This window comes from Pleurodeles waltl, chromosome 10, assembly GCF_031143425.1.
Source record: "Pleurodeles waltl isolate 20211129_DDA chromosome 10, aPleWal1.hap1.20221129, whole genome shotgun sequence".
Lineage (NCBI taxonomy): Eukaryota > Metazoa > Chordata > Amphibia > Caudata > Salamandridae > Pleurodeles > Pleurodeles waltl.
The window spans coordinates 748927476-748953804 of NC_090449.1; the positions used below are offsets into that span (position 1 = coordinate 748927476).

General features: G+C 45.2%; 1 protein-coding gene across 1 annotated transcript in view; it reads left to right on the forward strand.

Annotated features, from left to right (window-relative positions):
- The first annotated feature begins 3606 nt into the window (after positions 1-3606).
- The window catches only part of LOC138261841 (patched domain-containing protein 3), a 441476-nt gene continuing 418753 nt past the window's right edge, over positions 3607-26329 (forward strand). The window contains exon 1 of the mRNA XM_069211320.1: positions 3607-4501. Coding sequence (XP_069067421.1) covers positions 3752-4501 — 750 coding nt within the window. The 5' untranslated portion in view covers positions 3607-3751. The remainder of the gene's footprint in view (positions 4502-26329) is intronic.

Here is a 26329-nt window from a genome sequence, read left to right on the forward strand (position 1 = left end):
TTTACCAAGCTAGTTTGATATCCAACTGCTAGGGCATCATTTTAGCTCTTTCATGCCTTCATTGTCTCAAAAGTGCACAGACACACTATTCCAAATTCTAAATGTGTTTACATTTAATTTTCAGGGACAGTGGCTTGTGTTTTCAATATTATAATACAGCAGTAGTTCACTAATATTATTGCAAATAATCTTCGTGACCCCCACCTATTTTTCATATGAGGCCCTGTTTTGCTCTAAAAGAAACGTTGTTTATGGATGTTGCATGTTGTTGAAAAACATAAACATTTCTCTGTAAAATGCCTCTGATAGAGTCCCTCACATCATCCAAATAAAAATAAATAAAGGAAAACGTTATTTAAAACAATCTAAGAATTATTCAAGGCCATCAGGCCAGGACTTTCTCCTGAACACAGCTGGCTCAATCTGCCCCAAACTGAAAGGCTGGGGCCCTGGGGCAGGGATCACTTTGCCTATGCCTTAAAACGTCTCTGACAACATTGCTAAAATGTGCAGGTTCTCTCACTTTCAAAATTAAAGAAGTTTGGGTACTCAGTACCAGACAGTATCTGCCCATATAAAGCACTGTTCATACTAATTGATGTTCTTTTTTCCTTATGCAGGATCATCCCCAATCTTTTTGCCTCCTGCCTCCTATTTTTTCTGACCTGTTGCTGTTGGTTTTTGAACTCTGAGCACTTTACCACTGCTAACCAGTGCTAACATGCATATGTTCTCTGTGTAAATTGTAGGGCTAATTGGTTTATCCATGAACGGCATATTTGATTTACTAGTTAGTCCCTAGTAAAGTGCACTAGAGGTGCCCAGAGCATGTAAGCCAAATGCTGCTTGTGGGCCTGCAGCACTGGTGGTGCCACCCACCTTAGGAGCCCTGTAATCATGTCTCAAACCTGCCACTGCAGTGTCTGTGTGTGCAGTTTTAACTGTAAATTCAATGTGGCACATGTACCCACTTGCCAGGCCTAAACCTTCCCTTTTCTTACATGTAAGGCACCCCTAAGGTAGGCCCTAGGTAGCCCCAAGGGAAGGGCGCAGTGTATGGTTAAGGTAGGACATACAGTAATGTGATTTATATGTCCTGACAGTGAAATATTGCTACATTTGTTTTTCACTGTTGCAAGGCCTGTCCCTGTCATAGGTTACCATGGGGCTACCTTTAAATATGATTGAAGTGTAGATTCCCTTTGGGAGTGGATAGACATGTGGAGTTTGGGGTCTCTGAGCTCACAATTTAAAAATACGTCTTTTAGTAAAGTTGGTTTTAAGATTGTGTGTTTGAAAATGCTACTTATAGAAAGTGAGCATTTTCTTGCCTAAACCATTTCTGTGACTCTGCTTGTTTGTGGATTCCCTGTCTGGGTCAGTTTGACAGTTGGGCTGGTTGCACCTCTCACTAGACAGTGACACAAGGGGAGCTGGGGTGTAGTCTGCATTTCCTGATGAGCGATCTGTGCTAAAAGGGAAGGAAGGAAGGAGTGGTCACTCACACCTGAAAGGGCTGTGCCTGCCCTCACACAATGCAGTCTCCAACCCCCTGGTGTGTGTCTGGGGTCTGGCCTGGGCAAGGCAGGATTTCACAAACAAGAGAGACATTCCTTTGAAGTAGGCCTACTTCAAATGGCAAAATGGGTATAAGAAGGGCACCCAAAATCACAGACTTTAGAACACTTCTGGATACCAAGAGGAACCTCTGCCTGGAGAAGAGCTGAAGAGCTAAGGAAGAAGAGCTGCCCTGCCTGTGACTGTGCTTTGTGGAGCTATCCTGCAGTTACTGCTTCTGCCTGTGCTAGAGGACAAAGACTGGACTTTGTGTTGCCTTCCTTCTTGTGAAGAACTCTCCAAGGGCTTGATTTAGAGCTTACCTCCTGCTGTTTGAAGTCTCAGGGACAGCAAAGACTTCTCTCTGCCAGCACCTGGAACCTCTGGAGAGACTCCTACTCTGCCAAGTGGTGCCCATCCAGTTCCTGGGACCCTGAGAAGAGAAGCTGGCAGCCCAAGAGTGAGAAATCCACGCATAGACCGCCGTGTGGGGAAAAGATCGACACAAGTCCGATCTGCATCTGAAAAATCGACGCGCAGCCCGCTTCATGGCTGACAATTGATGCTCACCGGCAAAGCGACCGGAAGATCGACGCCCGCGGCTGGAGAAACGATGAACCACATCGCTGACGGAGGCTGGTGAGATCGCAACCCGAGCAACGTGCTTTTCGGACCATTGGCTGTATTTCTGACGCAAACACCGCTGGGTGTGTAAAAACAACGCAAGGCCTGCCCGGACCCGAGAGTGCTGACCCGTTCGATGCATCCCTCTCAAGCGGAGAGAAGAAACAATGCACGCCGACCTGACTAAAGGAGAAACTACGCAAGTTCTCGTTTGTGTGTAAAATCGTTGTATTGCAAGCCCTTTTTGACCCACACGTGCAGGGTTATTTTTGACACACCCAAGGTACATTTTCACGCTAACAGCGTTAGCGTTGTGTTTAAAATTACATGACGACTCTTTGCTTTTTAATTGATAACTTGACTTGTGTATTGTGGATTTTTGTCGTTTTGGTCTTGTTTTGTTTAGATAAATATTTTCTATTTTTCTAAATCTGTGTTGTGTCATTTTGTAGTGTTTTCATTAAGTTATTCTGTGTGTTGGTAAAAATAGTTTACACCTAGCACTCTGAAGTTAAGCCTGCTGCTCGTGCCAAACTACCAAGGGGGTGAGTGGGGGTTAGCTGAGGGTGATTCTCTTTTACCCTGACTAGAGTGGGGGTCCTTGCTTGGACGGGAGGTAACCTGACCCCCAACCAAAGACCCCATTTCTAACACTAATATTCTAAAGCTTTTATAGCATTCTAGACATTGTATGCTTTCTACCCTGCCACAAACATACGCTGACGCATTCATTGCACTTTGCCATCTAACTTCATGTTATTGAGCATGTACTCTTACATACTCGAAGTACCTACAGTTGCAACAAGTCCTCATAATCAGAGGGGCCTCCTACTTTCTAAATATGCGTGATCAGAATCGTGCGTCGCTGTTGATTTATGTAATTATGATATGAAACGGGTAAATATTCCTCTGTTTATCCAAATGCCAAAATAGCAATTTGGTTTGAGTGTGTGCACATACGCAGGGATGCCCTGTCCGTTTGTTGAGTCACTTTGTGCGTGCACCACACAAGGGCCTATTAGCTTATACAATCCTTGTTAATTGTGGCTTAAAGCTGACACTCCAGCTGCCTGTTACAGAAAACATAAGCAAGCTTCGTTATTTTTATGACCAAAGGCGACTGGAATTTCCTGTCATCAGTACTATGCTGGTAAAAAAGGATTGTTAATTACGCACGTCATCCTTATCAGAGATGTATCCTAATATATCTTCAGGGATATGGCTCTGAAAAAAAACAAACAGCTTCCAAATAAAACTAGGTGCCACCCTGTTCACCACAACAGGTCTTAAGGTCGGTCGATGTGTTTGCTTTGTGTCGCCACGGGGAATATCTGCCTATTTATTAACTTCCTCTTCCCACAATACGCTGCTTCTGTTACTTTGCGAAATCCATATCAACCGGACCAGTGGCTGCTGAAGGGAGGTTTTCAGATCTGACTTTTGTATCTGAGTCCGATATCTCGTGATTTTTTTTTTTATTTATTCGGCGTGCACTCTCCGTCTGTCCACATCATTCTGGTCCTCAGTGTGCTGGGGGTCTGCGCCCGGGTGTTAAACTCTTCAACGTACCATGCCCACCTGCCGCACGAACTGCTTGGAGAGGCCCCTCTCCAAGGGCTTCGGCCTGCTGGGCGCACTGATCGCCAGGCATCCCTGGTGGTTCCTGCTGGTGCCCGTGGTGCTGTCTGCAGGACTGGGAGCAGGGTTCTACTTCCTGCCCCAGAGGCTATCCAATGACATCGAGGAGCAGTTCACTCCCGTCGGGGGTCCCGCCAAAAGCGAGAGGGCTTTTATAATAAAACACTTCCCTACCAACGACTCGGGGCTCTTCTCGGCGCAGAGGCTGTACACAGAGGGCTCCTACGCCTCCCTCATTGCGGTGGCTAAAGATAAAAATATCCTGACCTCTGCCGCCTTCGAGGAGCTGCTGATGCTGGACAAGATGGTGAGAGATCTGCGTTCGACCAGCATGAACCTGACCTTCGAGCAGGTCTGTGCCCGCAGCATGCACTCCTGCGTGTCCCCCAACCCGCTGCTGCAGGCGGTAAACGGCAACGCTTCTGCCATCGAGAGCCTCAACATCACCTTCCCCATGTTCCAAGAAGCGTCGGCTCCTGGGCGGCAGTTCCTGGGCGCGGCTCTAGGGGGCGTTGAGCTAAAGCGCGAGTCTAACCTGGTGGAGATGGCCAAGGCCGTGCGGCTGGTGTACAGCCTGCGAGAGGACTCGCCCGGAGGCCAGGAGCAGAGTCGCGAGTGGCTGCAAAGCTTTCTCTACACCTTCCCGAGCACGCTGAAGGCCTCTGAGTTCAAACACATCGAGGTGAGAAGCCCAACCCAGATACATTCATTGTGCGTGTTATAAATAGATACAGAGCGGTATAATTATACTTTATTTGCAGCCACTAATCTGATTTTACAAGTATTGGTAACGTTCTCGGATTCATAAATGTTCGCGTGCCTTTTATGAGTTATATGTCTCTCACAAAGTCCTCTATAAAGTAAAATAACAGACTGGTTGAATGCATGCAGTAATTAAAAGGCTGTTTGCGTCACATCAGGTAATTTACAAATGACCTGTTAGTCACCCACTTCAGACTTATATGGAAGGGACGGACATCTGTAGTTAAGTGGCGACAGCCTAGTAAACGCGCTCATCGTAAAATACATCGCTACATAGAACAAACATCAGTGCTCCTTTTCGGCTAACCAATTTTAAAAAAACATGCAGGTGCGGTATTGTCATAATCTCATCCTGTTACAGTAAGGTATTACATCGGATTTCTTAAACCCTATCCTAGATTTTACGGAGACGTTTTTTGTTTGCCTCAGTGTCGCTCAAAACGATACTGAGAAACACTATTTTTATGCAGCGCTTCAAACCGGACATCTGCGGTTTCAAAGCGTTGTAAGTTGCGAGTGACATTTTACTTCAACGGTACTGCGTTCAAATGGTTGATTCGTCTTGATTTCTTTAAAGGAAGCATCGTATTTCTGAACGTGATTGAATGGGTCAATATAAAATAAAGTCTTTAGTTTTCGAGTGCCATATTTTCTTTTTATAGCGCTTAAGACCACAGTTTATCTTTTCTGGGCGCCGGAAATAAGAAGTTTCATTGTTTTTCAGTTCATTTGTACTGAGAAAGGTGAAGCAGACTTTTTTTGTGGTGGCTTGTCAATTCGTAGACGAATCATAATACTCAGAGTTAAAAGCTCATCGACTTGAACTAATAGACAGGTACATTTAAACTGAGCACAATCTTATTAACAAATACCTAAACTACGTGACCAAATATATGAGATATCACACTGAGAATTTTTACTGTTTTACTGTCAAAAAACTTTATTTGATCAAGATGTTGATCACAGAAGCACAACAATAAATACGAACACAGAATTACAAGCAAATCAATTCATAAATAAAACACGCACTATTTAAAAAGAAGTTCCTAAAAAACAAGTCTACCCCACCCTAATAACAGCACATTATCCTAAATATACGATTACCAAAAGCCCTAAGATCCATATATTAAAACGCCGTAATTTAATCAGTCAGGAAGGATGGCGTCTCCTTAATTTTATCGCACATCTGATACAACTGAGCACAGAAAAACAAATCCCAGGAGTAGCTAGAGATTGCCAACTTCTCAAACCCTCACTCTGAGATTAAAGCTGTATTTAATGTTACGAAAATTCACTTCACGTTATGAATCATGTAAACATATATCTGGACTGGGAATATTTTAGTTTCTCATCCCTTGTACAATATTTCTTTAGACACTGGGAATATTTAATACATTTATAATTTTTTTTATACCCGGTAAGAAAGCTCAAAGTAATTACATCTCAATGCCACAGCATCTGCCACGAGGCCCAGGTCAAATGTATGAATCCTGACATGGCAATCTGAACATTTTATCCTCGAAGTTTCGAAGATCTATACATTGTGTAATATTAAATTAGGCAGTAGTAGCATCTATTATTTATACTACATAGAAATGGTAAAATAATTCTTTGTCATAAAGTGCAATATTAGAACAAATTATCATGGTAACGATGACCATATTGATACATCATGCAGATAATACTTAATATACACCCACATTTTGTTAACATGTCAAAAAAGTAAATCCACTTACACTTATCGAAATAATTTTAAGAACTTATTAATACGAAACTTAGCATCTTAAAAAGAAACAAACAGAAACCTTTTTTTTAAATGTATGCAGGGAACAGTTTTTATAATTATAAACTCCGAACGTCAAAATGTTTTCCAATTTTATTTGTAAAGTAATATATGAAATTAATTGAAAATGTAGTTGCATTCCATTCATATACAAAACAATGTGTTCATTTTAGTCAGAATTTTACTTGATGAAATGTTTTCATGTTAAGTGTTCCAGTTGTTAAATAGATCAAAATGACACAATGGGCTTGTAGCTCAATGAATTACAGCCAGAGGAAATACAAAGATAAGTTTATGTGTTAAGTGTATCTCCATTCAATAGTGACATACAGATAACCATGAGTTAAAACTTGAAGTATATGTGATAGCTGGACAGCCTTTAGGCATTTCGTTTGCTATTTTTTCGTTTTGGGCATCAACCTGCCAGTGTCAAGTCTCCCTGTTTCGGAGTGCAATTCCCTCTTTTGGACCAAAACACTTTTTTTAAAATTAATTCTTCCCACCCCTTTGCCCTTAAAAACGACCTAGCTTCAATAAAAGTCACACAAAGAGTGAGAAATCACCTTATGTTTAACACCCGATCTCCTGTTTTAAAAGTTGCCCACAAGAAGCTGCTCCTATATATAAACGTTAAATGTATGGAAGGTGCAGATAGAGAAAACTGGGGTGGGTGATGCGGCAGGATCTACAGGAAATCCGTTTGGTGTTTATGGCTGGAGCTGCTTTGGTGCTTCTCACATCCTCTACCATTGGGCCTTATCCAAATGTGTTGTGGACAGTGCTTCAATGAGGGACACGGGGTGGAGTAAGCTGTTGGGAGGCACCTGGGAAGAAGTCCACTACCATAACTGAAACACATTCCAACCACTGAGTGTTGGGATCCTTCCATCCCCACCTGGTGCCAACATTTTAAACTGGACCTGGAAGTGTTGTGGAGTTCTTATAGTCCACAAGCCACCAGTTCATTCTCGATCTCCTCTGTAAGTTGGCACAAAGCACCGCGTTGTGCCCACATATCATATAAAGTTCATTATTGGATTTTTTTGCTGGTTTTTCCCTCACCACTCTTCATTCTCAACATAGCACATGCACCAGAATAGTGAGCATCTTTACCTCAAAGCAACGAGTATTCGGTGCTCCAGCGATCTCTGTCCCACTTTATGCACCCTGTAGCATATAAGTCACCTTTATATCTGGTGCCTTTTAATGTGCTTAAAACTATTCCTTGGGGGAATTTGCCTGTGTTATCCTTGACATTATGTTATTGTATTGTATTGTAATCGTATTTAAATAGCGCTTACTACCCCTGACGAGGCGCCAAAGCGCTTTTCGGTGAGTAGCACTCTACTCTGGAACCCAACAAGAATTAGTGATGGATTAGTATAGGGAAATAATGAGTACAGTTTTAGTATTATTATGAGTTAATTTGAGCCGCGGATATGCGATTTTGTTAGTTAGATTGACTGGAGTAATGGAGGGGTGGAGGAGGAAAGAAATCCAGAAGTGTTAATTGGGAGTATATCCTTCCTTTACTCAACCCAAAGGCTTGGGATGAGTAAAGGGGGATGGAGGAGGGAAGACTATGTGGAAGGCTTAGGGAGAGCATAGTAGTAGGGTGAGAAAATGCGGGAGAATTTAGTAAGAAAGCGTTCTGCTGAAAGATACAACAAACAAGAGGTGAAGTGTAAATATTTACTCAAATATAAAATAGTTACAGAAATGCATAAACTGGGCCATCAATTAGTAATATCAGAGCATACACATTCAATATGGATGATACCTGGACATCAAAAAAAGCAGGATCCGCAATAAATACCAGTTCCCTCCTGAGATGAGAAAAGAGATGTGGTGAGGAATGACCCATAAGTGACAAAAGAGTGTAATACTTCAAAGACAACGACTCGCTATCCTCTTCCCATGAGGTATGCTGGATTCCGGGAGGGAACCATGCTAGATGAAAGACCCGCCTCAGCGGGGATGTCTATAGGCTTACCTGAAATAAACATCAGAGCTCTGCAAGAAACATTAATGCAAGCCCAACAGAGTACCTCAAAACTCAACACTTCATGCAGTGTATGATGCACTGGAACTGTGATCTTCTACTTACAACAGACTGTGAACAGAGTGAGATCAGCAAAAGAACTATGGGGTTAAGGAAACGCCCTCACAACATTCTTCCAGGAGCACCTCTGGCTCTCTGAGTCTACCCTCAAACAAAACAGCCTCTTCTTGAGCCCTTTCCTCTCTGCTACACCGTACAGCCCTACAAACTATACCCGTGTTTATTTTTCTTGTGTTGTGCATTGCAAATTGCACAACTATATTGTTTCTATGCAACGAGGAATGAGGATGAAATACAACCATCAATGCAAGCTGCAGGTACAGTGATTACAACTGGTCGTGATGGTACTGAATTTCCCCACTCTCAAGATTTCGAAGCCCCTTATTTGCTGCACTCTACATGACGCCTCCACAGTAACAACTCAAATGATTCTTGAACCGTATCACCTACGTTTTCTTTAGCATCTTTGTGCAGCACACCTCTGCCTTCCAAAGCGAGGGTGGCCTTCTATAAATAGGACAAGTAAAATGTGCAACGCTTAACTGATCCTCCCCCAAAAGTATTTCAACTTAAGGGGCCCCTCGGATTCTTATAGCACCCCATAACTATACCAATGATAAAAAGAACTAACCAACTGCATGTAACATAACCTTATGTCTTTTGATCTTTCTCAGGCAGCCTCTCGGTAGAATTCAATGCGCCTTCAAGCAACTCTGTATCTGTGGTACCAAGAACTCTCCGATACTTATTGTACAGTGTAGCTGATGACTGTTGTAAAAGATACTTCTTGTTTTTGTGTTTCACTCTATGACATTTGTAAATATAGAACGATATGTTTTTAAAGGGATGTTGTCTTTCTGAGTAGCTTCAAGCCTCTATGACCACTTTAATCTTTGTGACATGAGCATGGGGAGGGAATGTGTATGTGTGGGGGTGAGTGTGTAAACTTCTTGAAAAACAAGTGCCAGTCCTTTGTTGCTGCTCATGCAAGGAATTTGCCTGTGATTCCCATACAGCTTGTGACTTATACTGGTCTGAGTGACCAATAAATGTTCCATTTTGTGAATTTTAAGTCTTTACAACATTAGCATTTTTAAATCATGTGTAAAGGAACATGCTGCTCTTTTGAATTACTGGAGCGATTGTCAACTCTGTGTGCCTTTTCAAACCATGTGAGGGGGCAAAGCCCGCGCAATTCCAGATTACATTTACTTTGCTACTGATTGTGAGTCGATGAGAGCAGCCCATAAAAAATACTAGGAATTGTGTTGCAGGTCAACTCAATTATCAATGACAGCCACCTTCTCTGACCTTTCCAATCTAACTTTAGAGCTGGACACTACAGAAACAAGCCTCTTCATACTGCAGACAATGAGATGCTTAGTCTCCTATGGAATGCATGGATTTCGAGAACTCTCCTAAGGTGGTTCCAGTTATGCTCGAAAATAGTTTCCATCAAGTACAAACTGGAAAATCTTATCTCAAGGTTCACCATTGCAGCATCTACCATGTTGAAACTCTGCATTATCAGCCCCCATCTTGTTTAACTTTTACATTGAACCACTAGGTGAATTTCTGTTGCAACTTTGTGTCTCATTTCACCCATACGTAGATGACACTCACACAGATATTCCTAAAAATGGACTGCCCAAAGAGACTCCGTGACTTAAGCACAATCATTTTGGAAATGCAAACGTGGATAAAACTACACAGGTAAAGCTGAACTCCCAAAAAACAGAATTCCTTGTCCTTTCCCCTAAACAAAATTGCAAGTTCTCATGAACTGGAATGGACAGTTGAACAAAAAGGTGTACACCTAGAGCCATTACTTCAGCAAAACGCTTGGGTGCCATTCTATATACCACACTAAATTTGAACACCCACATAAAGGGGACAGCAAAGGGAAGCAATTTTTGTCTCAAATGTATTTATAGCAAACATTTCCAGGGTCGCATTGGCCTTATAAGCAAATGGTGCCCCTCTGCACCCACAGCACTGTGTTATGTGCAATAGCCTTGGAGCCTTGGAGCATGGTGGGAGTAAGAAGCTCTCCACCAAGTTTTTGCACTCTCCATTTTGCTCCACTCACAGCTGTCATTTTGAAAGGCAGTACTCTAGTTTCTTCGTATGTCAGCAGTGCTGTAAAAGGGCCGGTACTCTCTAGGAACTGAGTACCTGCCCTTCTTAAATTTTAAAGGGGAAGCTCTAGCACTTCTCAGCAGCGGTACAATGGATTTAATGGGAGAGTACCAGCATTTCTCGGTAGCAAACTGGTACTCTGGACACTGTACCTGGACTTCTGTATTTTAATTTGAAGCACTGTGGGCCAGCTCTTTAAACATTTGCCGCAACGCAGCAAGACAACTGGCTGCATCAAATGGAGAGAGCAGGAATGCACCATAAGTAATAACATATCATGCATTTCTGCTCTCTCTGCGTTGATGCACTTGTGGCTGCTAAGCTCCAATGCAGGCACCCTTGCGCCATGGTGCAGGGGTGTCTGCATTACAGGCAGGTTTGTTTTTGTGCAGGAAGGGACACCTTCTCCCACAAAACCATTCCTTGGAGGTAATTTCCTCTTTCTGTATGTGCTGCCGAATGTAAGACATAGAATGAGGAAATAACGAGTGGAAGTAGACGTATCTCTCCTTGTTACATCTCTATTGGGAAGGTGCATCATTTGATGTATTCCTAAGTTTACTAGTCTTACTAAATCTGAAAATGCGCCAAAAACCATGGGTGGATATGTGGGAACACCCACGCTCCACCTAGGGAATTCTTCCCCTTCGCAAAGCAATGCAAGGCAGTGACTTGCACACCCTTTGTTTACTCCAGATTTATCATGCTGCGAAGAGCCATGGCAGTTGGCTCTACGTAGCATTGTAAATCTGACATAAGGGCTTGAATCACCCTGTGTGATGCAGCAGTAACACAAGCCCTTGATAAATCTGGGCCTGCGTGTCAGGGAACATAGGAGTACTCAAACAGACGGTACTCACATCCACGCAGTGGACGCACCACTGGTGGACTTAAGGTGCGCCTGTCTGTGCACGTTCGCACCTGGATGGGCTTGGGGGCTAGCCACCATGCCAGAATTATTACCTTCTCGTCCCAATAGCTGAAGCCTGTAAGATGTGTAAGTCATCCTATATCGAGGCAAACTAAAATTAATTAGTGCAAATCGTATTTTAAATACTCAAAAACATTTAACTAACTATTGGTAAAACATTCCAGTTAATTATAATTGGAGATTCCAATGACTGGACAGAAGAACATGAGGTGGGCTTAAGACTATCACATTTTTAAACTTGAGAACTTTTCCCAGTGTGATTGACAGTTCCACACAAGATCCTGCAAACTCGGAGAAGTAGCACTTTTCAGTGATCCTTGTCCCAACAGATAGTTATGGTGCCATTAGTGACCAGAGCAATACCCCAAGAAACCTCAAGAACTAAACACTGAGCAATAGGTACCCATGTGTGCTCTGTGACCATAGCCTTTTAAATTGAGTACCCTCAGGGCCACTTGCATCCTAGGAATCTCAAAATCTGCATCCATAGCGGTTGTTGACCCAGTTTGCCCTTTGCACACACAACATTTTGTACTAAGAAACAGCTACCTACGTGAGCACCATATATCCTGTAATTTGTGACTCACACATCCAACAATTTATACCTTCCTGGTTCCATGACTCTAAATTATTGAACCTAAATCTGTCCTAACAATCTTCCATTCTCTTCCACCTACCTTGAGCCACAGATAACGTTGTCGAAGACATGAGCTCTATCCTCCATTCTTCTCTGATCTTTCCTTCCTTAAGGTGCTTTGCAGCTTCAATCTTGATGTGAAAACACCCTTGGATTCTACTGTTTTCAATCAACGTCTGGTGATCAATCAATTTTTAACATGCATGCACTGTCATTAGGGAGCAAAGCAATGGGCTTTATTCTTGTCTCCACGTCACTCACGTAATCAAGCCCTCTACCTCTAACCACTCTTTGATAATCGGTCCGACCAAGATTACGTTCACCATTTCTCATGACTCTAAGAGGAGGAGTTATGACTTAGGGATCAGAGCTGTTGAGGTTGGAATAAGAAGAAACAGGTTCAAATCCAAGTCTCAGCGCAAAAGCTTGCGATTCTGGGCAAGTCTCTTAATCTCCATGTGCACTAGGTAAAGGGAAAAATTGGAACACAGTGTGAGTAAGTTAAAAGGCTATGTGATGCCCATGGGCCTGGTTTGTACTATAAAAACTGCCAAAAAAGATGTTGATTTCTGGGCAAAACACCCCATATACAAGTCCTGAGTATTTGAACCACAGACAGAAGAACCTGACTGACTGTCAGAAAGTCTCTCTTTTGACATGTTCAGTAACACCCTCCTGGCAACTCTTACTATGTATACCATGTATTTGCCACCTCTTTTAACTGTTCCCTATCTTGTCTGTCACCAACCACTCAGAGCCCCAAGACATACATTTGCATGAATCTGCAGAGAAGAAGGAATCTCTTTCCCAACAGCACCACCGTGCACATAATGAGATACGCAGCACTCTAACCCACACTTGAAACATGGCCAAACCTGCAGACTAAATTGGCTTCATCTTGTCTCCAAGCCTCATCCAAATAGACCTTCTCACACCATAAAACGTTTCCTTAACCCCACCCGTCACCACATCTAGACTACCCTCGCTATTATTGAATCTGCACCCTACATTTCGTCTACCTTCTCCATCATAGCAACACACTCATTACTGTTCTCACCACTGCACTCAACCTTCATGGACTCAGTTTCTACCTGTCAAGTTTTTTTACCCAACTTAAAGGTTTGACTGAATCATCTACTGAAAAGCCAATGCCAGTTTCTACGTTGGAAAATATATCCTGCTCTTCATCTGATTCTTTAAACCACATCTGGTAAAAATTAGATGTATCCTTTGGATTTCTGTCTTGCCCCTCCTTCCTCTTTAACTAGTCCCTCAACCTAAACTCAGACCCTGAATGCTTTAAAATTGTGGTTGTCCTATTTTTGCTAATAGATAGATCCCATAACCAATGACTCATATCCAAATAAGTACAGGATGTCAACTTCCCTTTCTTTCAAAAACTCTTGAGGCCCTGGTGTTTCATTTGCCTCACTCGCTACCTTTTTCCAACCAATTTAACCCTCTACAAACAGACATCCATTAACTGCCCTCACACAACATTTACAGCTCTGCCTGTCGTTTTTTATCCACTCTCATATTGGTTGACATCTCAATAATTTTTGACATAGAGTATAATCTGGCTGTTCTTACTACCCTTTGCTCCTTGGGGTGCCTGGACAAGGCTTTACAATTATTCTCTGCCTACCTCTCAAACCACTGGTTCTCTGAATATTGTTCATGACACCTTGCCATGACAGTCAGTGTGCCTAAAGTTTCAGTACTAGGATCTCTTCTCTTTTCCCTAAACAGAACCTTTCTTGGAAAAATAATTTCCTGTTTTGGTTTCTCATATCTCATATATGTTAATTACACTCAGTGGCCATCTGATTGCTAGCTGCTGTCTGTTGTTGCAGGGACTCTGTGTCCCAGGGAGAGTTGTACCTGGAGGTACCGTCAGGAGACAGGGGACGCTGAGGAGACACCCCGTAGTACTCAAAGCACATCATAGGCTCCTCCTGTTTGAGGGCCACTGTGCCTGATTGCTACCTGATGCCCGCTGTTGCAGTTACTCCGTGCCCCAGGGAGAGTTGCACCTGGAGGTGCTGTCACGAGACAGGGGATGCTGAGGATACACCCCTGAGTAACGCTTATGGATCGACGCAGACTCCCACTGTTTGGTAGTCGCTGAGACTGATTGCTGCCAGCTGCCTGTTGTTGCAGGGACTTCATGCCCCAGGAGGCACCATCACGAGATTGGGGACGCCGAGGACCCCCCACTATAGCTCGTATAGTGTTATTTGGGCTCTGGCTACACGGGCTGCACCCTGGGTGAGGCCTGGGCCAAGGACGGGCCCGTCCTGCACCTGTCAGCACCAGGAAGAGCCGGAGCGGCCACCCCCCTTGACCCTGCAGTTAAACTTCATCACTTTCTTGGTAAATCTTTGCTTCTCCTAGCTCAAGGTGTCTCTCCTAACATTTTTATACCCCCTGTGAGGCCTGGGTTGGTTAGATTTTATTTGCATTGGAACCACTTGTCAGTGTGGAGCTTGGGCATTGTTTTGTGATGGGGAAGCACAAGTTGGTTGCTTTGAGTACTGTGGCTACCAACCACTCAACCAGGAACACCACCATGGACAATTTTCTTGTGAGAGCTATTGGTGTTATAGATAAAGAGATACAGCTTGCTGAGAGGAGACTGTCCCTTCTTTTGGACAATTTGGACATGCCCTCTTCCACTTCTCCCAGGGCAAAGTCGGTCCCTATTGGGGAGGTACCCAAATGAGAGCTCTGGCCTGTTCTGCACTGGGACATCTCCTCGCATGCCCCCCCCCCCCCCAGTTTCTAATGTTCCCAGTCTTTCTCTGAGCATATAAAATGAGGTAAGCAGCCCTGGTTTATTATTTCTCTCCCTGCTAAGCAGTCCATGCCCCCAGACAGTATTGACTCTACCTTTCCAAATGTCTTCTCTGTCCTGGGGGCAATATTGAGACCAATACTTTGATCAATGTGCTGAAAATTGTGATGTCAGCCTGTCTTCTGCCAATGCTGGACCGTTTGGAGGCCATTGAAAATAAACTCCCTGCTCTCATGGAGGTTACTGCCAGTCGGACTGGCCCTGTTATTGTCCCAAGTGTGGCCAATATGCCCACCACCACATCTATGGCCCCTCAAGCAACTGTTTCTGAGATGGCACCTTGGGTACCTGGGGTTCCTGGGGCTCCTATCTGCACACCCTCATCACAACCTATACCCTTGCATCCTGAGTCTTCCTAGGGCATTACCCAGGTTCCAACTACTTGTGAATGCACTTTTTTCCTGAGCGACTAAGAATTAAAGACTAGTTTGCAGGCTCCGGCCCCCTATCTGCCTAGTATGGCACCTTGTAGGGCCAGTGGAGACTCTGTTCTTAATTTACCTTCGACTTCCTGCCCATATGTTCTTATCTTAGCCAGTGTTCCAAAGCTCAAGTCCCATGCTACGGAAAGTACTGAGCCGCTGATGACATTGGCCATCCATTGATTGAACCATCATGTCCGGCATCGGCTAAATTTGTTTCCGGAAGTTCTGTTTGCATGCAGAGTATCCTGGACTGGGCCTGCCCGCAAGGAATTTGAAGGAGACTGTGTTGTTGTCAATTTTGCCAATACTGTGACTGCTGATGAGTTGCTTTGAGCTACGCATCTGGGGATTGTTAGGCAGGGTAATGTCAAAGTTTTACCATCTTCTACAGGCCAAGGTGTCTTAGGGGCCTCAGGGATGGACACCCAAGGGCGCTGCTTTCTGACAGCCCTGTACCTAATGCCCATTTCATGGTATCCATCACTAATCGCTATACAGCCTCGGCCGATTCCCATACTGTTGATTGTCTGGGCTGTTCACCCTTGTCTCAAGTTGCTGGCCCTGGGAGGTCAGCCAACTATAACAGCCCGATGTGGAGGCCCCATGTAGGGCCCAATTACAATGTTTCCACTGGGCTGACCTGTGGAAACCTCCATATTTGGAGTTTTCTGCCAGTGGGCCCAATGGAAACAGTAGTCGCTTGCCTCTTTAATTACAGAGACAGAGATCACATCCTACAGGTCACCCAGGCGAGGGGCCCATGGCTGGTGGAATACGTTCAATTTAATATTTACCCTGACTTTACCATGGAAGTACAGCGAAAGAGGTCCTCCTTCCTCGAGGTGAAGCAGTGCCTTTGTGAGCATGTCATTAAATATGCTTTACATTTTCATAGCACACTTCGGATTATGCAAGACAACAGTACTACCTTCTATATGTCACCAGACAAGGCATAGGCCTGACTGGAAGATAGGGGCATCACCACCTCGCATCCGACGATGTCAGAGACATCTTCCCAATGGAAGTCATATAAACAATGGCACTCTCGCGGACCACACCCCACAGAGGGTCCCTCAAAGGAACAGGAAGCCAAGGAAAGTGCACTGGCAGTTGCATAAGTGGAACACAGAGTTTCCACTTCTACTTCTCCTGGGTTGGAAACAGGCAAACCTGGTGTGGAAATACTGGACATACCTCAGACTTTGTGTGATTCTTTACTTCGGGGGGCCCGCTGGTCACCCCACGGATGGCAGAGGAGTACTGATATGATCACAAGGGTCCCCTTTAATTGGTAATATACTTAGATCGCAATGGAGTTCACAAAATGCATAGGGAGTAGGGTCTGAGCTATTAAAGCTGGGTCTGGGTGCTGCAAGAGCACCTTTTCTTTGTGCTACCCCTACCCTGTTGACACTATCCCCCTTCCAAACTTAGTGATACAATTACGTCTGGTTTAACATTTCACATTACAGCATTTTAGTGCTGCTGGCCAGAAACCTGTTGGTGCACTGGTCTGGGATGGGGTGTTCTAAGTTGGACATGAGCTAACTATTTTAGTTGTTCTGTTTTATTCTTTTTTCATTTGTGTGCTCAACACATTGTAGAAATGGCATGCAGGTTTTTGGATGGGAGATTGCGTGGAGGGGGATGGGTGGTAGGTCATGATACATTACCTTATATATATGACACAACATGACCACTCATCACAGTAGGCTGGGGACACTATGGGGGTCATTCTGACCCTGGCGGCCGGTGGCCGCCAGGGCCACCGACCACGGGAGCACCGCCAACAGGCTGGCGGTGCTCCCGAGGGCATTCTGACCGCGGCGGTTCAGCCGCGGTCAGAAAGGGTAAACCGGCGGTCTCCCGCCGGTTTACCACTGCCCTTCAGAATCCTCCATGGCTGCGGAGCGCGCTCCGCAGCCATGGGGATTCTGACACCCCCTACCGCCATCCTGTTCCTGGCGGGTCTGGTAGGGGGTGCCGCGGGGCCCCTGGGGACTGGGGGCATGGGCACTGCAGGGTCCCCCGTAAGAGGGCCCCGCAAAGTATTTCAGTGTCTGCTAAGCAGACACTGAAATACGCGACGGGTGCAACTGCACCCGTCGCACCCCTGCAACTACGCCGGCTCAATTCTGAGCCGGCGTCCTCGTTGCAGGGGCATTTCCTCTGGGCCGGCGGGCGCTCTTTTGGAGAGCGCCCGCCGGCCCAGAGGAAATGTCTGAATGGCCGCCGCGGTCTTTTGACCGTGGTGCGGTCATTCAGCGGCGGTACCTTGGCGGACGGCCTCCGCCGTCCGCCAAGGTCAAAATGACCCCCTATATGTGCTACTGACTTGGAATGTGCGGGGGTTAGCCAATAATATGAAACAATATAGGGTGCATCAATACCTGCGTAGATGCAAGATCCACATTGCACTCCCACAGGAGACTCATCTAACAGCCCCAGGCCTACAAGGCATGCATAGGTGCTGTTGCGGCACACTTGTTGGGACCACATACTCCCGCTGTGTTGTGCTTCTTTCTGTGGCACCAGGAACACCATTGAATGTAATGCACACCAGACTGGACACAGAAGGACAATATGTAATCCTGGAAGGGATCTTAGACTGTCTCCCCGTATCCATTGTTACCTGTGCTGTATACTTAGACCCCACCACACCTGGCCACTGCCAATTACAACTACAAGTCCCTGCATACCTACGTGGCGCCTTCCCACAGATGCTTTGTATGAAGTGCCCTTTCGAGATGCTCTATCTAACCTAATCACCTCATACTTCACTGACAAGAAGGGCACGGCTTCTGGATCTGGTATTGAATAGGACGCCTTTAAAGTGATACTGCGTGGACATGCAATTAAAACAATATATGGTTCCCGCGTGGCCCTGCGCATGGAGTTACACACATTAGAATCTGAAATCTGTAGACTTGAATCCTTAGTCCCGACTGATCCAACAATGGCTGCCCCCCGACACAGGTCATGTTCGCACACACAGCAGCATTGGATTGACTGGGTAAACTTGACTTCCAGGAATATCAGAGCAAGAAACACATGAGGGGTGACAAGGCGGGTATGCTCTTAGCTTGGCTGTTAAGTTCAGACTCTCCCAAAGTACCGATTTCTGCCATCCAAGTTGAGACATAGACAATCCTTAACACCCAAAAGCCCATCAAAACAGCTTTCCATACTTATTATGACAAACCATATACAGCCGGACTTCCTGTAGATGAAACTCAGTCATCCACATTTCTGGACACACTACACTTACCACAACTCCATGATCCCAGCAGGAGGCCCTTGAGGCCTCTTTGACTATAGCTGAGATTACGGAAGCCATTAAACAGATGGCTTGTGATAAAACCCTAGGAGCAGATGGCTGGCCAGTGGAGTTTTACGCAGCCTTCCAGTCCAAACTTGCCCCACACCTACTGAATGTTTATGAGGACACCTTTACCACAAGAGTGCTCCCACCCTCTCTCTGGGAGGCAGTGCTGATAAGACTGCCAAAGCCAGGCAGAGGCGCCCTGCCATTAGGTTATCAACCCCCCTTTACTATTCAATAAGAACTACAAAATCTTAGAAAAGGTATTAGCTAATGGAGCTATAGCCCAATCCATTGTATACCTGGGTTGAAATGGGGTTATACCTGGTAGAAATACATTCCTAAATTTGCGTTGCTTATTCATGTTAATGGACTGGCCACGGTCAGCAGGTGTCAGCCCCTGGGTGGCACTGCTAGGAATAGAAAAAGCATTTGACACCCTGAGTTGGGACTATCTGAGGGTGGTACGTCAAAGACTAGGTATGGGACCCCGGTTCCCTGCTTTATAATATGCCTCTGGCACGTGTAAAAACATGACATATTATTTCTGATCTATTCACTATAGGTCGTGGCACACGACAGGGCTGCCCCTTATCCCCGATAATATTTGTGCTAGCAATGGAGTCCCTAGCCTGTTTACTCCGGGGACAGGTCTCTAAATGGGGGATCTGAGCCAGGGGATGTTGGCATCTTATCTCATTGTACGCAGGTGATGCCTTACTTTATAATGATATGATGCAGCAATACTTCCTCGCCTTATGGCATTATTAAAACATTTCTGCTTGGCCTCTGGCCTGAAGGTGAACTTGAATAAATCGCAGTTGTTCCCACTGACGGCCCTAAAGGTGCCCCCAATGAAAGAAGCTTCCAAGTACCCCGCTCTGATGATCATATGACTCCATTAAGTACTTAGGAGTCAGGATATATCATTAAGATACCAATCAAATAGAGGGTAATATAGGCAAGGCAATTACAAGCGTGAGGTCCTCTCTGCCGTTTTGGCTGTCGCTCCCACTTTTGCCAGCAGGCAGGGTGGCTATCTCTAAAATGTTAATCCTCCCTAAATTGCTGTATTTTTTTTCTTCCCTTCCACTGGTGTGACCCGCTAAAATGTTCGCAGATGTGCGATCACTTTTATCAGCACTAATTTGGGGCAAGGGCAGATGTGGAGTGGCGCTTACTAATTTATACACCCCCTTAGATTAAGGGGGGTTGGATGCCCCAAATTAAGAATACTAATTTGCAGCACCCCAACTACAATGGCCCTTGCATTGGCTTGCTGCAATAAATAAGTTAGAATTTGGGCAGTAGTTTGTGAATGCGCATCATCTCTCGATATCAGTTTGGCTACTGAAATTAGAGGTAGTGGTACCAGTCGGAGAATAGGGTGACCACCCATCCGTAAATTTCACGGACTGCCCGTAATTTCACCCTGCCGTCCGTTGTCCATGATGAAAGCTTAACAGACGGCGTTTGTCCATAATTTTAGCCTTTCGCCAAAAGGACAACTGACTGCAGGGCGATATTACAGGCAGCTTAGTTTCCCCAGCTGGACTGAAAGGCAGGGAGTCTCCTGTGCTCTGAGGGAGGGAGGGGCAGGCAGATAAGAAATGGCCTTCTTGCCAGGGTGTCTCCGTCCCTAAAGAAATGCAAATGTGCACAACTGGTAAATCTGCAAATGCAAAGGGGCTTGAAAACCTGCATTGACTTTAAAAAAAGGAGTCACTTGAAGCTTTCTGATGGCAAAGATATTTTCTTTTACAGAGGTACTGCAATGGTGTTCTAAGGTGAGCTGTGGAGTGTGTAGTATTAACCCCTTCGCTGCCAGGCCTTTTCCCCCTCCTGTGCCAGGCCTTTTTTTGCCTATTTGGGGCAGTTCGCGCTTAGGCCCTCATAACTTTTTGTCCACATAAGCTAACCAAGCCAAATTTGCGTCCTTTTTTTCCAACATCCTAGGGATTCTAGAGGTACCCAGACTTTGTGGGTTCCCCTGAAGGAGGTCAAGAAATTAGCCAAAATACAGTGAAAAGTTCGTTTTTTAAAAAAAAAATTGAAAAAGTGGCTGCAGAAGAAGGCTTGTGGTTTTTCCCCTGGCATCAACAAAGGGTTTGCGGTGCTAAACTCAGCAGCTTCCCACCTTTCAGGAACAGGCAGACTTGAATCAGAAAACCCAATTTTTCAACACAATTTTGGCATTTTACTGGACATACCCCATTTTTGCAATTTTTTGTGCTTTCAGCCTCCTTCCAGTCAGTGACAGAAATGGGCATGAAACCAATGCTGGATCCCAGAAACCTAAACATTTCTGAAACGTAGACAAAATTCTGAATTCAGCAAGGGGTTATTTGTGTAGATCCTACAAGGGTTTCCTACAGAAAATAACAACTGAAAAGAAAAATATTGATATTGAGGTGAAAAAAACATCAATTTTTCTCTACGTTTTACTCTGTAACTTTTCCCTGCAATGTCAGATTATCGAAAGCAATATACTGTTACGTCTGCTGGACTCCTCTGGTTGCGGGGATATATAGGGCTTGTAGGTTCATCAAGAACCCGAGGAACCCAGAGCCAATAAATGAGCTGCACCCTGTAGTGCGTTTTCATTCTATACCGGGTATACAGCAATTCATTTGCTGAAATATAAAGAGTAAAAAATAGCTATCAAGAAAACCTTTGATTTTCCAAAAAGGGCACAAGATAAGGTGTTGAGGAGCAGTGGTTATTTGCACATCTCTGAATTCCGGGGTGACCATACTAGCATGTGAATTACAGGGCATTTCTCAAATAGATGTCTTTTTTACACACTCTCCTATATTTGGAAGGAAAAAATGTAGAGAAAGACAAGGGGCAATAACACTTGTTTTGCTAATCTATGTTCCCCCAAGTCTCCCGATAAAAATGATACCTCACTTGTGTGGGTAGGCCTAGCGCCCGTGACAGGAAATGCCCCAAAGCGCAACGAGGACACATCCAATTTTTTGAAAGAAAACAGAGGTGTTTTTTGCAAAGTGCCTACCTGTAGATTTTGGCCTCTAGCTCAGCCGGCACTTAGGGAAACCTACCAAACCTGTGCATTTCTGAAAACTAGAGACCGAGGGGAATCCAAGATGGGGTGACTTGTGGGGCTCGGACCAGGTTCTGTTACCCAGAATCCTTTGCAAACCTCAAAATTTGGCTAAAAAAAACACATGTTCCTCACATTTCTGTGGCAGAAAGTTCTGGAATCTGAGAGGAGCCACAAATGTCCTTCCACCCAGCGTTCCCCCAAGTCTCCCGATAAAAATGATACCTCACTTGTGTGGGTAGGCCTAGCGCCCGCGACAGGAAACGCCCCAAAGCGCAACGTGGACACATCCACATTTTTGAAAGAAAACAGGTGTGTTTTTTGCAAAGTGCCTACCTGTAGATTTTGGCCTCTAGCTGAGCCGCCACATAGGGAAACTTACCAAACCTGTGCATTTCTGAGAACTAGAGACCTAGGGGAATCCAAGATGGGGTGACTTGTGGGGCTCGGACCAGGTTCTGTTACCCAGAATCCTTTGCAACCCTCAAAATTTGGCTAAAAAAACACATGTTCCTCATATTTCTGTGGCAGAAAGTTCTGGAATCTGAGAGGAGCCACAAATTTCCTTCCACCCAGTGTTCCCCCAAGTCTCCCGATCAAAATGATACCTCACTTGTGTGGGTAGGCCTAGCGCCCGCGACAGGAAATGCCCCAAAGCGCAACGTGGACACATCCAAATTTTTGAAAGAAAACAGAGGTGTTTTTTGCAAAGTGCCTACCTGTAGATTTTGGCCTCTAGCTCAGCCGGCACCTCGGGAAACCTACCAAACCTGTGCATTTCTGAAAACTAGAGACCTAGAGGAATCCAAGATGGGGTGACTTGTGGGGCTCGGACCAGGTTCTGTTACCCAGAATCCTTTGCAAACCTCAAAATTTGGCTAAAAAGACACATGTTCCTCACATTTCTGTGGCAGAAAGTTCTGGAATCTGAGAGGAGCCACAAATTTCCTTCCACCCAGCGTTCACCCAAGTCTCCCGATAAAAATGATACCTCACTTGTGTGGGTAGGTCTAGCGCCCGCGACAGGAAACGCCCCAATGCGCAACATGGACACATCCAAATTTTTGAAAGAAAACAGAGGTGTTTTTTGCAAAGTGCCTAGCTGTAGATTTTGGCCTCTAGCTCAGCCGCCACCTAGGGAAACCTACCAAACCTGTGCTTTTCTGAAAACTAGAGACCTAGAGGAATCCAAGATGGGGTGACATGTGGGACTCAGACCAGGTTCTGTTACCCAGAATCCTTTGCAAACCTCAAAATTTGGCTAAAAAAACACATGTTCCTCACATTTCTGTGGCAAAAAGTTCTGGAATCTGAGAGGAGCCACAAATTTCCTTCCACCCAGCGTTCCCCCAAGTCTCCCGATAAAAATGATACCTCGCTTGTGTGGGTAGGCCTAGCGCCCGCGACACGAAACGCCCCAAAGCGCAACATGGACACATCCAAATTTTTTAAAGAAAACAGTGGTGTTTTTTGCAAAGTGCCTAGCTGTAGATTTTGGCCTCTAGCTCAGCCGGCACCTAGGGAAACCTACCAAACCTGTGCATTTATGAAAACGAGAGACCTAGGGGAATCCAAGATGGGGTGACTTGTGGGGCTCGGACCAGGTTCTGTTACCAAGAATCCTTTGCAAACCTCAAAATTTGGCTAAAAAAACACATGTTCCTCATATTTCTGTGGCAGAAAGTTCTGGAATCTGAGAGGAGCCACAAATTTCCTTCCACCCAGTGTTCCCCCAAGTCTCCCGATAAAAATGATACCTCACTTGTGTGGGTAGGCCTAGCGCCCGCGACAGGAAACGCCCCAAAGCGCAACGTGGACACATCCAAATTTTTGAAAGAAAACAGAGGTGTTTTTTGCAAAGTGCCTACCTGTAGATTTTGGCATCTAGCTCAGCCGGCACCTAGGGAAACCTACGAAACCTGTGCATTTCTGAAAACGAGAGACCTAGGGGAATCCAAGATGGGGTGACATGTGGGGCTCGGATCAGGTTCTGTTACCCAGAATCCTTTGCAAACCTCAAAATTTGGCTAAAAAAACACATGTTCCTCACATTTCTGTGGCAGAAAGTTCTGGAATCTGAGAGGAGCCCCAAATTTCCTTCCACCCAGCGTTCCCCCAAGTCTCCCGATAAAAATGATACCTCACTTGTGTGGGTAGGCCTAGCGCCCGCGACAGGAAACGCCCCAAAGCGCAACATGGACACATCCACATTTTTGAAAGAAAACAGAGGTGTTTTTTGCAAAGTGCCTACCTGTAGATTTTGGCCTCTAGTTCAGCCGGCCCCTAGGGAAACCTACCAAACCTGTGCATTTATGAAAACGAGAGACCTAGGGGAATCCAAGATGGGGTGACTTGTGGGGCTCAGACCAGGTTCTGTTACCCAGAATCCTTTGCAAACCTCACAATTTGGCTAAAAAAACACATGTTCCTCATATTTCTGTGGCAGAAAGTTCTGGAATCTGAGAGGAGCCACAAATTTCCTTCCACCCAGTGTTCCCCCAAGTCTCCCGATAAAAATGATACCTCACTTGTGTGGGTAGGCCTAGCGCCCGCGACAGAAAACGCCCCAAAGCGCAACGTGGACACATCCAAATTTTTGAAAGAAAACAGAGGTGTTTTTTGCAAAGTGCCTACCTGTAGATTTTGGCCTTTAGCTCAGCCGGCACCTAGGGAAACCTACCAAACCTGTACATTTCTGAAAACTAGAGACCTAGAGGAATCCACGATGGGGTGACTTGTGGGGCTCGGACCAGGTTCTGTTACCCAGAATCCTTTGCAAACCTCAAAATTTGGCTAAAAAGACACATGTTCCTCACATTTCTGTGGCAGAAAGTTCTGGAATCTGAGAGGAGCCACAAATTTCCTTCCACCCAGCGTTCACCCAAGTCTCCCAATAAAAATGATACCTCACTTGTGTGGGTAGGCCTAGCGCCCGCGACAGGAAACGCCCCAATGCGCAACATGGACACATCCAAATTTTTGAAAGAAAACAGAGGTGTTTTTTGCAAAGTGCCTACCTGTAGATTTTGGCCTCTAGCTCAGCCGCCACCTAGGGAAACCTACCAAACCTGTGCATTTCTGAAAACGAGAGACCTAGGGGAATCCAAGATGGGGTGACTTGTGGGGCTCGGACCAGGTTCTGTTACCCAGAATCCTTTGCAAACCTCAAAATTTGGCTAAAAAAACACATGTTCCTCATATTTCTGTGGCAGAAAGTTCTGGAATCTGAGAGGAGCCACAAATTTCCTTCCACCCAGTGTTTCCCCAAGTCTCCCGATAAAAATGATACCTCACTTGTGTGGGTAGGCCTAGCGCCCGCGACAGGAAACGCCCCAAAGCGCAACTTGGACACATCCAAATTTTTGAAAGAAAACAGAGGTGTTTTTTGCAAAGTGTCTACCTGTAGATTTTGGCCTCTAGCTCAGCCGGCACCTCGGGAAACCTACCAAACCTGTGCTTTTCTGAAAACTAGAGACCTAGAGGAATCCAAGATGAGGTGACATGTGGGGCTCGGACCAGGTTCTGTTACCCAGAATCCTTTGCAAACCTCAACATTTGGCTAAAAAAACACATGTTCCTCACATTTCTGTGGCAGAAAGTTCTGGAATCTGAGAGGAGCCACAAATTTCCTTCCACCCAGCGTTCCCCCAAGTCTCCCGATAAAAATGATACCTCACTTGTGTGGGTAGGCCTAGCGCCCGCGACACGAAATGCTCCAAAGCGCAACATGGACACATCCAAATTTTTGAAAGAAAACAGAGGTGTTTTTTGCAAAGTGCCTACCTGTAGATTTTGTCCTGTAGCTCAGCCGGCACCTAGGGAAACCTACCAAACCTGTGCATTTATGAAAACGAGAGAACTAGGGGAATCCAAGATGGGGTGACTTGTGGGGCTCGGACCAGGTTCTGTTACCAAGAATCCTTTGCAAACCTCAAAATTTGGCTAAAAAAAACACATGTTCCTCATATTTCTGTGGCAGAAAGTTCTAGAATCTGAGAGGAGCCACAAATTTCCTTCGACCCAGTGTTCCCCCAAGTCTCCCGATAAAAATGATACCTCACTTGTGTGGGTAGGCCTAGCGCCCGCGACAGGAAACGCCCCAAAGCGCAACGTGGACACATCCAAATTTTTGAAAGAAAACAGAGGTGTTTTTTGCAAAGTGCCTACCTGTAGATTTTGGCATCTAGCTCAGCCGGTACCTAGGGAAACCTACCAAACCTGTGCATTTCTGAAAACTAGAGACCTAGGAGAATCCAAGATGGGGTGACTTGTGGGGCTCGGATCAGGTTCTGTTACCCAGAATCCTTTGCAAACCTCAAAATTTGGCTAAAAAAACACATGTTCCTCACATTTCTGTGGCAGAAAGTTCTGGAATCTGAGAGGAGCCACAAATTTCCTTCCACCCAGCGTTCCCCCAAGTCTCCCGATAAAAATGATACCTCACTTGTGTGGGTAGGCCTAGCGCCCGCGAAAGGAAACGCCCCAAAGCGCAATCTGGACACATCCAAATTTTTGAAAGAAAACCGAGGGG